Below are 16,587 nucleotides of genomic sequence, written 5' to 3'. Positions count from 1 at the left end.
GACAATGGTGGTGAGGAGGTAGACTTACTGAGGGAAGAGGCCCATTGAGGGTGTCTTGCCCAACAGCCCACAAAAAGTTGGAGCCGGCATTAGAGAGGTCTTTCCTACATACTATCTAGTGTGCACTGCACACATTCCGGATCACTAGCCAATCTGGTCTTTTAAAGGAGATTACACAAATTCATGGGTTTACCAGTGGCTATTACTGATGACAGCTCTATGGAACACACATGTTCACAGGGAGCATGCCACTGAATTCCAGTTGCTAAGAAGGCTATAGCCTTCATGCCCTGCTTGTGGGTTTCCTGGAGGCATCTGATTGGCTTCTCTGTCAAGTAGGATACTGGACTAGGTGAACCTTTGGTCTGCTCTTCTAATCTAGGGACTCCAACTTCTGCCGTCACTACAAGGAATGATGTACTTTTAGTGTTGCAACAGCATGATGTTTTAGTGATAGAGAGGGGGTTATACCACCTCCAAGACCCCCCTCCCCAAGTAAAACCCAGATCTGCGGTGGAGGAACTCAAACATTTAACTTAGGAATTTTATGTGAATTTGTTCTCTCTGAATCGTTCACAAGTCCAGCATGTGAAACAAGCCATATATAACCTGGTGTGCAAGTCCTCTTCCTCCGCAATGAAGCGCCCTCACTAGCCAATCATAGTTATTTTGAACAATTACCATCAATTGCCACACTACATCATGGATGCTTCTAAAACCATATATATATATATATATATATATACACACACACACACACACACACACACAGAGAGAGAGAGAGAGAGAGAGAGAGTCAAGTATGGTTTTCACTCTTCTTTTCTTTTCTAAAATAGGAGTATTTTAAGGAGAAATTCTCCAAGAGTTCCCTATTAGGTGAAATGTAAAGTCTGTTGACATACTGAATGGGAATGCAATTCCATTCTTCTCTATTTGCTGCAAGGTGTCTCCTCCATATGCACTTGTCAACTCCATAAATGGTGGTGAACATATCCTTTCATCTGAAAGACAAGAAAAGAGAGAACAGATTGAAGCAGCGTGTATGTATTTTTCAGTTCAGGCCAATACTAGCTTTCTACATAACCCATGCTTCTATTTGACCCCACTGTTTACAACATTCTCTCTCCTTTCCTTGACATCAATGTGTATATAAACCTGCCAACTGAAGAAAGCCTTTCATGCATCTAGTCTACAAAACCTTATACCATAATAAATGTTTTAGTTTTCAAGGTGCTACAGGATGCTTTTTAATTTTTTCTACAAAGGACTAACACAATGGAAGCTACTCTTCTAGTTGTTTGATGGTGGACTATACTATCTGGCAGATCCACAGTTGGCTACAGAATCGGGCTCAAAGAGTGCTTATCAACGGGACCTTCTCAAACGGGGGAGAGGTAATGAGTGGGGTACTGCAGGGCTCATTCCTGGGCCCAGTGCTCTTCAACATTTTGATTAATGACTTGGAGGAGGAGGTGCAGGGAATGCTGATCAAATTTGCAGATGACACCAAATTGGGCAGGATAGCTAATACTTTGGAAGACAGAAACAACATTCAAAGGGATCTGGATAGACTGGAGCGCTGGGCAGGAAACAACAGAATGACATTTAAAAGAGATAAATGCCAAGTTCTGCACCTAGGAGAATGAAACCAAATGCACAGTTACAAGATGGGGGATACGTGGCTCAACAACACTACAAGCGAGAAGGATCTTGGAATTGTTGTCGATCACAAGCTGAATATGAGCCAACAATGAATATGAGCCAACAATACGACAATGGAACCAATTCCCTAGGGAGGTGGTGGACTCTCCCACACTGGAGGCCTTCAAGACGAGGCTGGACAGCCATCTGTCAGGGATGCTCTGACTTGGATTCCTGCATTGAGCAGGGGGTTGGACTCGATGGCGTTGTAGGCCCCTTCCAACCCTACTATTCTGTGATTCTATGATTGGCTTTATTTTTGAAAGATAGGTGGAAGTTCTTGAGAGTCACAAAATACACAGAAATGTGAAGAATGACGGCACACACAACAAGCTGAAAGAGATGACCTACAAAACAGGTGGAGTTACTTCTACAGTCTTGCCATTCAGAGCACTCCTCTATAAACCAATGCACATATATCACTATTCCCATATCGCAGAACAGACACAGGACTCTCACTCATGAGTTGTGCCAGGTCTTCAGAAATAGAAGCAAGAAAGTGCCATTCTAAGTGGTGCAGCAAGGTGAAGATGACAAAGTAGTACTTCTCACAATGGGTGCCTGTTTCCTTGCCCTCTTTTTCACTTAACTCTTCCACTGTCCTTCTTCTTAACATTACCTACCTGAATACTACAGCCCCACCAACATACACAGTGCTTTACAGTGGAGCATTTTGATATATGAATTGCCTTATCTTCCTCTTATAATTTTTCCCTTTTGCATCATGTCTAAGAACACAAGCCGCTATTTTGTATCTTATTCTGCTTGGAGTACAGTGGCAGAAACGTGTATATAAATGTACTAAATAAATAGTAAACGAAACAGAATTCAAAGTTGGAAAGGACCCCCCCAAAGACACTTCAGAAGCAAGGTTTTCCACGCACCTGGCCCCTCACATATCAATTAATAACCCAGACCACAGAATCTGAGAGCCGGTACACTACGTTACCAATTTCGGCCAAGCAAAGAGCTCTAGATAAGCCAAGACATGTGAAAAATAAAATGCAATGTCAGAAACAACCTTAAGGCATTGAGTGGAAAACATGACATTTGACAAGTGGAACTGACAAAAGCTCGATTTATGGCTGAAATTAGATTAGCGGCAGCTGCTTTTGAAACAGTTTAGCTGTACTTTATGATGGGAGTCTACAGAAACATAGGCAACCCTAACTATTAATTCCTGCTTTTGTTTGCAAACTAAATTTCAAAGTGCAAGAAACTGGTTTTATAGGCTTGTCTACTTGTGTAAGCATGGAATGTTAAGGAGCCATGAACTCTGCAAGACCATGGGTCCTCTTCAGTGCATTTTTCTTTTCATGGAAATGGAGCCATGAGTTTGCGGCTCTGACATTATGCTGTTCTCACAAATTAAGACAGCTTGTCAACTGCCAGTGTACCATCAGAACCACCTTGTTTGAACATGATGCTAAACTGTGGTTTAGAGTTACATGAATAAGCCTTGGTCTCATGCACTCCCCCTCACCTCTCTGGCACAGACAGAAGGAGGAGCCTGGAAGCTTTGCTTTCATTTTACATGAGCTGTGGTTACTTGCTATGTCTGAACCCTGACAAACAGTGATTAGTTTTAACTATGGCTTAGAGAAACAAATCAACTTCAAATCATGGTTTATAATCCTGACTTATTTTTGTAAACCACCATTAGGATTAACCAGTTTGGGATTTGGACATAAGACTAAACCAGAGTTAACTGAAAACAGAAGCAGACACTTCCAGTCTCCATGCAGCTACTCAAGAGGAAAGGGGAAGCGGAGGAGGACGAAGCGGAGTGAGCGAGCGAACTCATGCATGTAAAACTGAATCACAGCTTAGAATTATATCCAAACCAGAACCCTGGCTTGGTGAATATAAATTAAATTAGCCCAGTATGTGAAAGGGAGCTGGAGGTGGATGGAGTACAGATAGGTGCAGCTCTTGAGTTCAGAACCTTAGGCCATTCTTTTATTATAATGCATTTTATGACAGACATGAAAGCAAGTAACTTGTAAAACCAGATGCTGACAAACTGATGCTCTGAGGTCGACTTGGATCTAAAAAAAAACCCAAAACAAAATTAAAGTTTCCCAGGCATCAAAGCTTCCTTCACACTGTCATGATAAAACAGGCACCAGCACTTGAAAGTGATGGTACCACGATATTTACAAGTATTTGACAGAAGGAAGTGTTGCCAGAAGAAAGTTGAATTAATCTGAGGATTTGTACTTGGACTTGACTGAGGACTTCTCTCATGTAACCCAGATACATGAGACGGTATGCCATCAGACATGCAAATTCAGAGAGATGTCTCATGGTTCTACCTTGGTTCCCTCCATTGGTCTCTCATGCAAATACAAAGGGAGAAAAAACTTGGAAGGCTTGTTATTTATGTATCACACCATCACACATTCTCAGCATTCACACTATACCACTACCACTTGACCAAATGGGTGCATGAAGTGGTCTTGCCAGTTTTCATTGATCTCAAGCACAGGTATAATTTGGGTCAGGGAGACCTTTTCTTTATGTATACTTTAGAAAATGGTATAAACATTGGGTCAGTAATACATGTTGTTTGCTTATGTGTGAATGTAGCCCCAGTGTCTGCACAATGCTGTTCCAATGTATGCCATCAACTGCATTTTGTTTTGCACAATATTCCTGAAAGCCCCGACTCGGTGGCAACAGGGCAGTATCCCATTTGCACACAATGGATCGGGGTGAAGTAGGGAGAAGAAAAGCTCCAAAATTTGAAGCTGAAATGAAGTATGACCTGAATTTAGCATAATGACTTAAGGAGAAGAACAATGTGATCACAGGCACAGGAGAGAGAAAAGAAGTCCGTTTAGGGAGAGGCATTATGAATTTCCCAGAATTTCTATACTTTGAATCTTTGGTTAAAACTTAAGAGCATAATAAAAACCATGCTGAATCAGACCAAAAACTTATCTAGCCCAGCATTCTGTTTATATAGCGGCCAGCCAGGCTGCCTGTGAGAAGCCCACAAGTAGGACATGAGTACATTGGCATCCTCCCACTTGTGTTACCCAGCAAATGGTCTACAGAGGCACACTGCCTCTGATACTGGAGGCAGCATACAGCCATCCTGTCTAGTAGCCATTAATAGCTTAAGGGTGCAATCCTATGCATGTTTAGACAGAAAAAACCCTACAATTCCCTACCATGCTGGGAGGTGGAGGACTTTTTTCTGTCTAAAACATACATAGGATTGTACCCTTATCCTCCATGAATTTGTCTAATCCCCTTTTAAAGCCACCCAAATTGGTGGTCAACACTACAACTTATAGTAGTGAATTCCATAGTTTAATTATGTGCTTTGTGAAGGAGTGCTTCCTTTTACCTGTCTTGAATCTCCCACCATTCAGCTTCATGGGATGACCCTGGCTTCTAGTATTAGAACGATTATTGATTGAGGGAAAGGGGGTGGCCATTTGAGGAACCCTGGAGGGCTAAACTGGGACCTCAGGTGGGCTGGATTTGACCTGCAGGTCTGAGGTTCCCAGTCCCTGCTGTATACAATATGGAGAGAACCATGAACATGGGCAGAACACATTTTCCTCCAAACTGAGTCACCATCCAAAACTGAGTCATGCACGTCACCATCTCCTACATGTCTGAGATTAGAGGACACTATTTCGGGCCATACAGAGCAGATTCTAGCCAGGCCTAAACTCCAGCACTTAAAAAGAAAGAAAGAAAGAAAACGGGTTTAGTCGCAGACTGTATGATGGTATTCTTCACCCAACCGTGACTCCTTGTCAGATTTAACTGAAATATACTGCAAATTTTGAGATGGTGGTAGCCAACTTAAAAGCAGAAACAAGGCTGCCTGTATTTACCAGTTACCATCATCTTTATCTGCAGCTTACTGATGAAAGAATCCCACTTCCCCTGTCCATAAGCCTGTGGCCAGCCTAAGAGTTCAGCGGTGTGGGTGGAAAAAAAAGGTGGGAGGCAGTTCATCTGGTTTGCAGGGCTTTTAAAGAAAAAATTGTAAACTGTTTTTTAATTATTGGTTTGTAAAAAAATTTAAGGGAGCAGGGAAAATTTAGGCTGGCTACAGGCCCATCTCTCTGTGCCCTGTAGGCTCAAAGGGAAAGCCACTGACTTTGGAAAATGAGAGGGGAAGTACAGAAAAGGAAGCTTTTGACAGCAGATTTCAGTGTTCCATATCATCCGCCATGAAACAAACAGAGCGAGACCCAGTTATGTCACACTAATCTAAGGCTTGAGTAAACAACCATCTATCCAGCCCCCGCCCTGCCACATCAGAACACAAGGCTGTATTGAGCAATTTTAGCCGCATACTGGCACTAGGTAAGTACCATTGTTTTGCAGTAAAGCAATGATTTCCATGGGTGATAACCAACAGAAGAATAAATGCGGTCAACATATGAGAACTGGAAGATCAAATTATTCTGTTTTTTGGTTTTATTCATTTCAATTATTCTTTTCCTGGTTTTGTCACACTTTGGTCGCATATATGCACAGATCATTATTACTGTGGTACAACACAAAAAACTTTCCCTTGTGATTAGTGTGACACTGGCTCCGATACAGCATTAGTAGGATGATAATTATTTGACTGAAATGGAGATGGGAAGAAAAATTTTGTTTCCTCTTTTTTATATTAATAATAAATAATAATCATATTTAGCACTACTTTAATAAATAAGTCCTTTAGAAGGCATAAGGTAATTTATGGCACAATCCTATGTATGTTTAAACAGAAATAACTCCTACAAGTCCCAGCATTCCCCAGCCTGCCATGCTGGCTGGGGAATGCTGGGATTTGTAGGATTTTTTCCCCTGTCCAATCATACAATCAATGTATGATTGATCCTGTCCAATCAATTAAGATCACGCTCTTAATTGTTTTGTAGAAAGTACTGCACTTATTTCAAATACATAAAAGCAAAAATTATTTATGTCCAAGGTTACATAGAATGCTGAGAGAATCTTTAATAATTGCTACAAGAAAAAAAAAAGTAGAAGTAACTCCACAAGAAAGGATTGACTAGGACAGTTAGGAAGAACAGAGATCTACCAAGAATAATGAGAAAAGCACTAAAACCGAAGAACGTTAAGTAGTGTACTCCTGAATCTGACTAACACCCATTTAATCTAGTATTCGCCTCCAGCTGTATTGCTAGCCAGCTGCCTCCTGAAGTTTACAAACAAGCTCTTGGGAAATGTAGTTTCTCCTCTAGTGTTTGGAGAAACTACATTTGCCAAGGGCCACCAGGGCTGTTCTTACTTGCATGCCACTAGAGCAGTTGAAGAGAGCACTTCTTCATCTTTCCACAGTTGAGGTGCCACAGAAGTCTAATTTAAGGGGCCTGGGAAGGACAGATGACTTCTGAATTGGTTTCAAAAAATAAACCAAGCTTATTTTCCAAACAAATCAGATGTGAACTAATGGAAAGTCGCCCCTTTCAAGTGGCAGAATTCTTTAAATTAGTTATGTGTTAAATAAAGTGCTACTGTTGTTGTCCATTTTACATGTACTGCCAATCAAGCTTAAGAAAAGGGTAGACTGTGTTTGTATTCAGGCTCTGTACACATGGTATCTAACCCTACTTGGATGTTTGACTATGTACATAAGTTGCTGTGGAACACGTAGTTAATTTAACTACAGCTTATCATTTTGTCAAAACACAACAAACTGAAGTGAATCTTAAATATGGTTTATAATTGAATAGTAGAATAGAATAGAATAGAATAGAAGAGAAGAGAAGAGAAGAGAAGAGAAGAGAAGAGAAGAGAAGAGAAAAGGGTTGGAAGGGGCCTTTGACGATACTGGCTGGACGAACCATTTCTTCTGACTCGGTATAAGACAGCTTCCTATTTTCAAGCACAGAATGTGAGTGTGCAGTATTGGCTTGCATGAATGGAAGTCACTATGAAGTCTGTGGAATATCCAGACATAGAATATATGCTCAGAGCTGGTCTTCTGTCCTTATATAGTGGACAGAAGAGGACCCTCTTCATTTCAGGCTCTACATCCTCTACTGCCAGCAAATGAATTTATCCAAGGAGCTCAGAGCGGCATGCATAGTTCTCCCTGCACCCTGAGACAGACTGGCTGAAGGTAATTCAGAGAGCTTTGTGGCGGAGTGGGGATTTGAACCTGGGCCTCCATCACACCACACCAACTCTTATTTAACATTAAGGGGACAAACCTATGCATATTTAGTCAGAAAAAATGTCCCACAGCATGGCTGGCTGGGGAATGCTGGGAGTTGTAGGGCTTTTTTTCTGTCTAAATATGCACAGGATTGTGCTGTAAGGCTAACAAGAAGGGGATGGCAGGAATAGTTGAGGAATGATGAATGAGTTCAGTAACAATCACATAGCTGTGGAGGTACAGACAAGGTGAGGCCAATATGATTTAGGAATGGTTGTGCTAAGAAATAGACCTGGTGGGTGGGGGAATGGCTTGCCACTCTAAACAGGATGAAAGGATTCCAGGCATAGTAGTTATTTATATTATGAAAGCTGCTGTGTGAGTTTAAAAAAAAACAAACTAGGAAAATGGCTCATTACTAAAAAGAAACACACGGCAAAGCCTCATTGCTATTGTATAGCAGCAACAAGAATACATTAAACATTTTCCTGGCAGCTTAGGGCTGCTGGTCATGTACTGCAGCTAGCATACACATACACATCAGCTAAAACCCCCAAAACTTTAAAGGCTAAACACCAAGTCTTCCATCAGCCCAGTAGGTGACTTCTCCCTGGGACAGACTGGAAACATTTCAGTTATGGTCAAACTAATGTTAATTCCCTTAAGCCAATTCCTTTTCGGACTGGCTGGTGGCAATTACAACACTACCCATTGGGGAGAGAGTACTTTTTATGTCTGTTTTGCACACACATCTTGCCTTTGGAGAGCAGCGTTTCCCACCAGAGCAGCCCAGTGGGAAAAGGTCAGGCTGGAAGAGCAGTAGCTTGACTCCTGCGGAGGAGAAACAAGCAACCCCTTTCATGAGAGGATGTTAACAACAAGGCCCTTTCAGCTGGCACCTCGGTCTGATAATGGGCTCAAGGGACTGTACAATACCTGTTACAAGCTGAGAGGTTTCCTTTGAAGGCACACAACATGCAAAGCCCTCACATTATTCACATCAGCAAGAGACAAAGACTGGCTTAATCAGCAGTTTGTCCCCGAAAACGTTCACAGAAGACAAATAAAGGAGAGCTTCTGGAGTAACTGAAATCCTTGGTCTGTTAGGAGCAATACCTTTATTTAATGGGATGCCACTAAGTTCAAAGGGCCTGGGACATAGCGTGGTGGTTATGAAATCACACTGTATATGCTGAATTCATTTCTGTCAAATTGTAGGAACATAGGAAGCTGCTTCATACTAGTTCAGACTGCTTGTCTGTCTAGACCAGTGCTGCCTACTCTGATTAGCAATGGCTTTCCAGGGTCTCAGGCAAAGGTCTTGTGCAGCACTTAGTTCCTGATCCACTTTTAAGTGGCAGTATCAGCAGGGACTGAAGCTGGGACCTTCTCCACACAAAGCAGGTGCTCTACCACTGAGCTACAGCCTCTCAAATACATTAAATCAATTTATTTAATAGAATCATAGAATAGTAGGATTGGAAGGGGCCTACAAGACCATCGAGTCCAACCCCCTGCTCAATGCAGGAATCCAGGTCAGAGCATCCCTGACAGATGGCTGTCCAGCTTCATCCTGAATGCCTCCAGTGTGGGAGAGCCCACCACCTCCCTAGGTCATTGGTTCCATTGTCATATTGCTCTTACAGTCAGGACGTTTTTCCTAATGTTCAGCCGGAATCTGGCTCCCTGTCACTTCAGCCCATTCTTCCGTGTCCTGCACTCTGGGATGATGGAGAAGAGATCCTGGCCTTCCTCTCTGTGACAACCTTTCAAGGACTTGAAGAGCGCGATCATATCTCCCCTCAGTCTTGTCTTCTCAAGGCTAAACATGCCCAGTTCATTCAGTCTCTCCTCAGAGGGCTTTGTTTCCAGTTCCCTGATCATCCTCGTTGCCCTCCTCTGAACCCTCTCCAGTTTGTCTGCATCCTTCTTCAAGTGTGGTGCCCAGAACTGGACACAGTACTCCAGGTGAGGCCTAACCAGTGCCGAGTAGAGGGGAACCAGTACTTCATGGGATTTGGAAGCTATCCTTCTATTAATGCAGCCCAAAAGAGCATTTGCCTTTTTTGCAGCCACATCACTTTGTTGGCTCATCTTCAGCTTGTGATCTACAACAATTCCAAGATCCTTCTCCCTTGTCGTATTGTTGAGCCAAGTATCCCCCATCTTGTAACTGTACATTTGGTTTCTTTTTCCTAGGTGCAGAACTTGGCATTTATCCCTATTAAATGTCATTCCGTTCTTTTCTGCCTAGTGCTCCAGTCTACCAAGATCACTTTGAATTTTGTTTCTGTCTTCCAAGGTATTAGCTATCCTGCCCAATTTTGTGTCATTTTCAAATGTGATAAGCATTCCCTGCACCTACTCATCCACGTCATTAATAAAAATGTTGAAGAGCACTGGGCCCAGGACTGAGCCCTGCAGTACCCCGCTCACTACCTCTCCCCAGTTTGAGAAGCCCCCATTGATAAGCACTCTTTGAGTCCGATTCTGGAGCCAACTGTGGATCCACCTGATGGTGGTTTCATCTAGCCCACTTTGAGCTAGTTTGCTCATCAGGATATCATGGGGCACATTGTAGAAAGCTTTGCTGAAGTTGAGATATATTATGTCTACAGCATTCCCACAGTCCACAAGTGAGGTGACCTGATCAAAAAATGAGATCACATTCGTCTGGAAGGATTTGTTCTTGATAAATCCATGTTGGCTTCGAGTAATCATTGCATTGTTTTCAAGGTGCTTACATACAGATCGTTTTATAATCTGCTCCAGAATTTCCCCAGGGATTGATGTCAGACTGACTGGTCTATAGTTCCCAGGTTCCTTCTTCTTGCCCATTTTGAAGATAGAGATAACATTAGCCCTCCTCCAATCATCTGGCACTTCACCCGTCCTCCATGATTTCTCAAAGAGAATAGACAGTAGTTCTGAGAGTTCTTCTGCCAGTTCCTTTATTACTCTAGGATGCAGTTCATATGGCCCTGGAGATTTGAACTCATTCAAAGTAATTAAGTGTTCCTTGACCATATGCCTATCAATCTCAATCTGCAATCCTGCCCCTTCAGCCTGTACTTCGCCTTTGCCAGGGGGGTCATAGACCCTCTTTCGGGAGAGGACTGAGCCAAAGTAGGAACTGAGCACGTCTGCCTTTTCTTTGTCATCAGTTATCATTTTGCCATCCGTATTTAATAGTTGAACCACCAACTCTTTCCTCTGTCTTTTACTATGCACGTATCTGAAGAAAGGCTTTTTGTTGTTTTTAGCATCCCTCGCTAACCTCAGCTCGTTCTCAGCTTTAGCCTTCCTGACGCCATCCCTGCAAATTCTGTGCTACCTGCCTGTACTCTTCCTTTGTAGCTTGGCCTTCCTTCCACTTCCTATATGTGCCCTTTTTTGTTTTCAGGTCATCTCTAAGCTTTTTGTGAAACCACATTGGCTTTTTCTGTTGCCTTCCACTTTTTTTTCTTGTTGGAATTGTCTGTAATTGTGCCTTTCGAATTTCCTTTTTAAAAAATTCCCACCCATCTTGGACTCCTTTTCTCATTACAGCCACTTGCCATGGGACCTTACTTATCACTGTTCTGAGTTTATTAAAATTGGCTTTCCTAAAATCCAGAGTATGTGTTTGTTTGTTTGTTTATTTCATTTAATTTCATTTCTATACCGCCCAATAGCCAAAGCTCTCTGGGTGGTTCACAAAAAACCGAGAACTCAAGTATAACATGATCACTTTCCCCCAGAGTTCCCATAACTGCTACTTCATCCAGTATTTAAATAAATAGATAATATCTGGGTCTCACAAATTAGTATATTTAAAGTGTGCTACACATATACATCCCGGGCAGACTTGGCACTAGATTTGTAGGGGCCTTTGGACACCTTAGGTATGAATGAATGTTTCAAGTTCCTGTGCCATCACAAAGGAGTCTGGGTATCACTCTTCACTGACAGGGCTTGGAACAGCAAGGTCATCTCCAACCTGACTGGGCCCTGCTCCAGGTAAGAACTAAGATGGCAGCACTGGTTCCTGTCAGGTGGCCAATGCAACAGTTACACCAACCACAGGCATCAACCATGATTGTATTAACTTTGCAGTCTTTGATGTAAATGATGGGCATACAGAAAAGTAACACGGAACAGCTTTGTGTTATACCACAAAAGCCACTCCTCTGCTGCATGGTTATGGGAAGCCCTATGTATGCAATTTTAGTTTGATACTTGTACGTTTAGAAGCCACCTAAGGGTTAAATAAAAACTCACTGTGTAGTAACAGACCTAACCTTCTACACCAAACTGCATAGCAGTTAACCTGGAATTTGGCGCATGACAGTTTAATTCATCTGGATTTATGCTAGCCTAACAAGAGAATCTGAACTGCAATATAAGGTAAATCAGACAGAGAGAGAGAGAGGGAGAGAGAGAGAGAGAGAACTGACATTCTGGCTGCTTTTCAGAGAAGAAACACAGCTAAATTCAACAATCTAGACACTTCTCAGCATGGCCCAGCATGGCTTGTATAAAATAGGATTTGATTTATTAGACAATCTATTTCCTCTCTTTCTGAGTTATTTAATATCCCTCTCTAGACTTCATTTTATTTGTTTTTTCAACTCTTTACAGGCTGAAATTTAGCTTAAAAAATGTTCGGCAAGACAGAACTGAAGATATCGCAACATTACCAAAATGGGGGCCTTGCCTAAATTTCTAGGCATGTTAGCATAACTGTTTCCGTATAATTCTTTACTATCAGAAACGAGCCTGAATTTACAGGGTGTAGGGTAGGGGAGTCAAACTAATATCTTCAGCATTGTATCTTTAGCATTTTCCACCAGCCCCGCTGAAAATCTGTTTTTTTCCTTTTCCCTCCCCATCCTCCTTTACCTTGTGTGTCATGTCTTTTTAGATTGTAAGCATGCAGGCAGGGACTGTCTTTTACTGATGGTCAGCCACTCTTCCCCTTCACGGATCACTGCCTTGTTGTGGCGAAGGGGCTTGCATAACTCAGTGAAGCCATAAGCTATGCCGTGCAGGGCCACCCAAGACGGACAGGTCATGGCAGAGAGTTCTGACAAAATGTGGTCCACTGGACAAGGAAATGACAACCCACTCCAGTATTCTTGCCAAGAAAATCCCATGGAACGTATCACAAGGCTAAAAGAGATGACGCCGGAAGATGAGCCCCTCAGGTCGGAAGGTGTCCAATATGCTACTGGGGAAGAGCAGAGGGTATTTCCAAGTAGCGCCAGAAAGAGTGAAGCGGCTGGGCCAAACCTGAAAGGACACTCAGCTGTGGATGTGTCTGGTGGTGAAAAGAAAATCCGATGCTGTAAAGAACAATATTGTTTAGGAACCTGGAATGTCAGATCAATGAATCAAGGTAAGCTGGAGGTGGTCAAACATGAGATGGCAAGATTGAACATGGACATCTTGGGAATCAGGCATGGGCGAATTTAATTCAGGTCACCATCATATCTACTATTGTGGGCAAGAATCCCTTAGAAGAAATGGAGTAGCACTCATAGTCAATAAAAGGGTGGGAAAAGCAGTACTGGGGTACAATCTTAAAAATGATAGAATGATCTCAGTACGAATCCAAGGCAAACCATTCAACATCACAGTAATTCAAGTCTATGCCCCAACCACTGATGCCGAAGAAGCTGAGGTTGATCGGTTCTATGAAGACCTACAACACCTTCTAGAACTAACACCAAAAAAAGATGTCCTCTTCATCATAGGGGATTGGAATGCTAAAGTAGGAAGTCAAGAAATCACTGGGATAACAGGCAGGCATGGCCTTGGTGTACAAAATGAAGCAGGACAAAAGCAAATAGAGTTTTGCCAAGAGAACACGCTGATCATAGCAAACACTCTTTTCCAACAGCACAAGAGGCGACTCTACACATGGACATCACCAGATGGTCAATATCGAAATCAGAGTGATTATGTCCTTTGCAGCCAAAGATGGAGAGGCTCTATACAGTCAGTCAAAACAAGACCTGGAGCTGACTGTGGCTCAGATCATGAGCTGCTTCTTGCAAAATTTCGGCTGAAATTGAAGAACGTAGGGAAAACAACTAAACCATTCAGGTATGACCTCAATCATATCCCTTATGAATATACAGTGGAGGTGAGGAATAGATTTCAGGGATTAGACCTGATAGACAGAGTGCCTGAGGAACTATGGACGGAGGTCCGTAACACTGTTCAGGAGGCAGCAATGAAATCCATCCCAAAGAAACAGAAATGCAAGAAAGCCAAGTGGCTGTCTGATGAGGCTTTACAAGTAGCTGAGGAAAGAAGGGAAGCGAAAAGCAAGGGAGAAAGGGGAAGATATATCCAACTGAATGCAGAGTTCCAGAGAATAGCAAGGAGAGACAAGAAGGCCTTCTGAAATGAACAATGCAAAGAAATCGAGGAAAACAACAGAATGGGAAAGACTAGAGATCTCTTCAAGAAAATCCGAGATCTCAAGGGAACGTTTTGTGCAAAGACGGGCATGATAAAGGACAAAGAAGGCAGGGACCTAACAGATGCAGATGAGATTAAGAAGAGGTGGCAAGAATATACAGAAGAACTATACAGGAAAGATCTTAATGTCCCTGATAGCCATGATAGTGCGGTCACTGAACTTGAGCCGGACATCCTCGAGAGTGAAGTCAAGTGGGCCTTAGGAAGCATTAGTAACAATAAAGCTAGCGGAGATGACAGTGTTCCAGCTGATCTATTTAAAATCCTAAAAGATGATGCTGTTAAAGTGCTGCATTCAATATGCCAACAAATTTGGAACACTCAACAATGGCTGCAAGACTGGAAAAGGTCGGTTTACATTCCAATTCCAAAGAAGGGCAACGCCAAAGAGTGTTCAAACTACAGCACAATTACGCTCATTTCACATGCCAGCAAGGTGATGCTCAAAATCCTACAAGCTAGGCTTCAGCAGTATGCGAACCGAGAACTACCGGAAGTACAAGATGGGTTTCGAAGAGGCAGAGGAACTAGAGATCAAATCGCCAACATTCGCTGCATCATGGAGAAAGCAAGAGAATTCCAGAAAAACATCTACTTCTGCTTCATTGACTAAACTAAAGCCTTTGATTGTGTGGATCACAACAAACTCTGGCAAATTCTTAAAGTGATGGGAGTACCAGACCACCTTACCTGTCTCCTGAGAAACCTGTACAAGGGTCAAGAAGCAACAGTAAGAACCAGACATGGAACAACTGAGTGGTTCAAAACTGGGAAAGGAGTACGACAAGGCTGCATATTGTCACCCTGCTTATTTAACTTATATGCAGAGTACATCATGAGAAACGCCGGGTTGGATGAATCACAGGTCGGAATTAAGATTGCTGGGAGAATTATCAACAACCTCCGATATGCAGACGATACCACCCTAATGGCAGAAAGCGAAGAGGATCTAAAGAGCCTCTTGTTGAGGGTGAAAGAGGAGAGTGCAAAAGCTGGTTTGAAACTCAACATTAAAAAAACGGAGATCATGGCATCTGGCCCTATCACTTCCTGGCATATAGAAGGGGAAGAAATGGAAGCAGTGACAGATTTTACTTTCTTGGGCTCCAAGATCACCGCAGATGGTGACTGTAGCCATGAAATTAAAAGACGCTTGCTCCTTGGGAGTAAAGCTATGGCAAACCTAGACAGCATAGTAAGAAGCAGAGACATCACCTTGCCGACAAAGGTCCGTCTAATCAAAGCTATGGTTTTCCCAGTAGTAATGTATGGCTGTGAGAGCTGGACTATCAGGAAGGCTGAGCGCCGAAGAACGGATGCCTTCAAACTGTGGTGCTGGAGAAGACTCTTACGAGTCCCCTGGACTGCAAGGAGGTCAAATCAGTCCATCCTAAAGGAAATCAACCCTGACTGCTCATTGGAAGGACAGATCCTGAAGCAGAAGCTCAAATATTTTGGCCACCTAATGCGAAGAGAAAATTCTCTGGAAAAGACCCTGATGCTGGGAAAGACTGAAGGCGAAAGGAGAAGGGGACGGCAGAGGATGAGATGGCTAGATAGCATCACCGATGCAATGAATATGAACTTGAGCACGCTCCGGGAGAGAGCGCAGGACAGGAAGGCCTGGCGTGCTATGGTGCATGGGGTCACGAAGAGTCAGACACGACTGAACGACTGAACAACAACAAAACCATTCTTGGAGCCTTTGTTGGGCTGAGGGGTGGCATAAAAATACTTGAATTAATTAAGGGTGCAATCCTATGCATGCTTAGACAGAAAAAAGTCCTACAACTCCCAGCATTCCCCACCCAGCCATGCTGGCTGGGGAATGATGGAAGTTGTGGGACTTTTTCTGTCTAAACATACATAGAATTGCACCTTAATAAATAAATCTAATAGATCAGTAGGTGCCATGCTATAACACAGCACTGAAACCGAGGAAAGGATTTTTTCAAGTTGTGAATTATATAATAGAAGTTTGGTGCTGACAGCTGGGTTTAAACCTTTACACTGCTGTGTTGATTTTGCAGAACAAGAAACACAGTAAATGAAGCAATAACCCTAAGGGCCTAATTCTCGCTGAGGTTATACATTTATGACTGGGCTGTTCCACTTCACACTGAAAATTAAGACTCATATGACTGAATGCTCCTCAATACAAAACAAATAAATCTGTCAACATAGAGAAAATACCTTGCTATGGAAGAAGGCGAAGCTAGAAGCCTTCTCCCTGACTTTTCTATCTTTCTCTCTCTCAAGGGGCTTTCACTCATGTG

At 42.7% G+C, this 16,587-nt stretch overlaps 1 protein-coding gene across 2 annotated transcripts in view; it reads right to left on the bottom strand.

The window, feature by feature from the left end:
* The window catches only part of ITPK1 (inositol-tetrakisphosphate 1-kinase), a 183,598-nt gene that overhangs the window by 15,648 nt on the left and 151,363 nt on the right, over positions 1-16,587 (bottom strand). For both annotated transcript variants that reach the window (XM_084840337.1, XM_084840345.1), the window contains one exon: positions 903-1,001. In XM_084840337.1, the coding sequence (XP_084696463.1) occupies positions 903-1,001 (99 nt within the window). The remainder of the gene's footprint in view (positions 1-902; positions 1,002-16,587) is intronic.

This window comes from Heloderma suspectum, chromosome 1 (genome assembly GCF_057233095.1).
Source record: "Heloderma suspectum isolate Gila_16-S chromosome 1, 16-S_ref, whole genome shotgun sequence".
NCBI classification, from domain to species: domain Eukaryota; kingdom Metazoa; phylum Chordata; class Lepidosauria; order Squamata; family Helodermatidae; genus Heloderma; species Heloderma suspectum.
The sequence above is the reverse complement of the archived record's forward strand: the minus strand, read 5'-3'. Positions and strand labels throughout refer to the sequence as shown.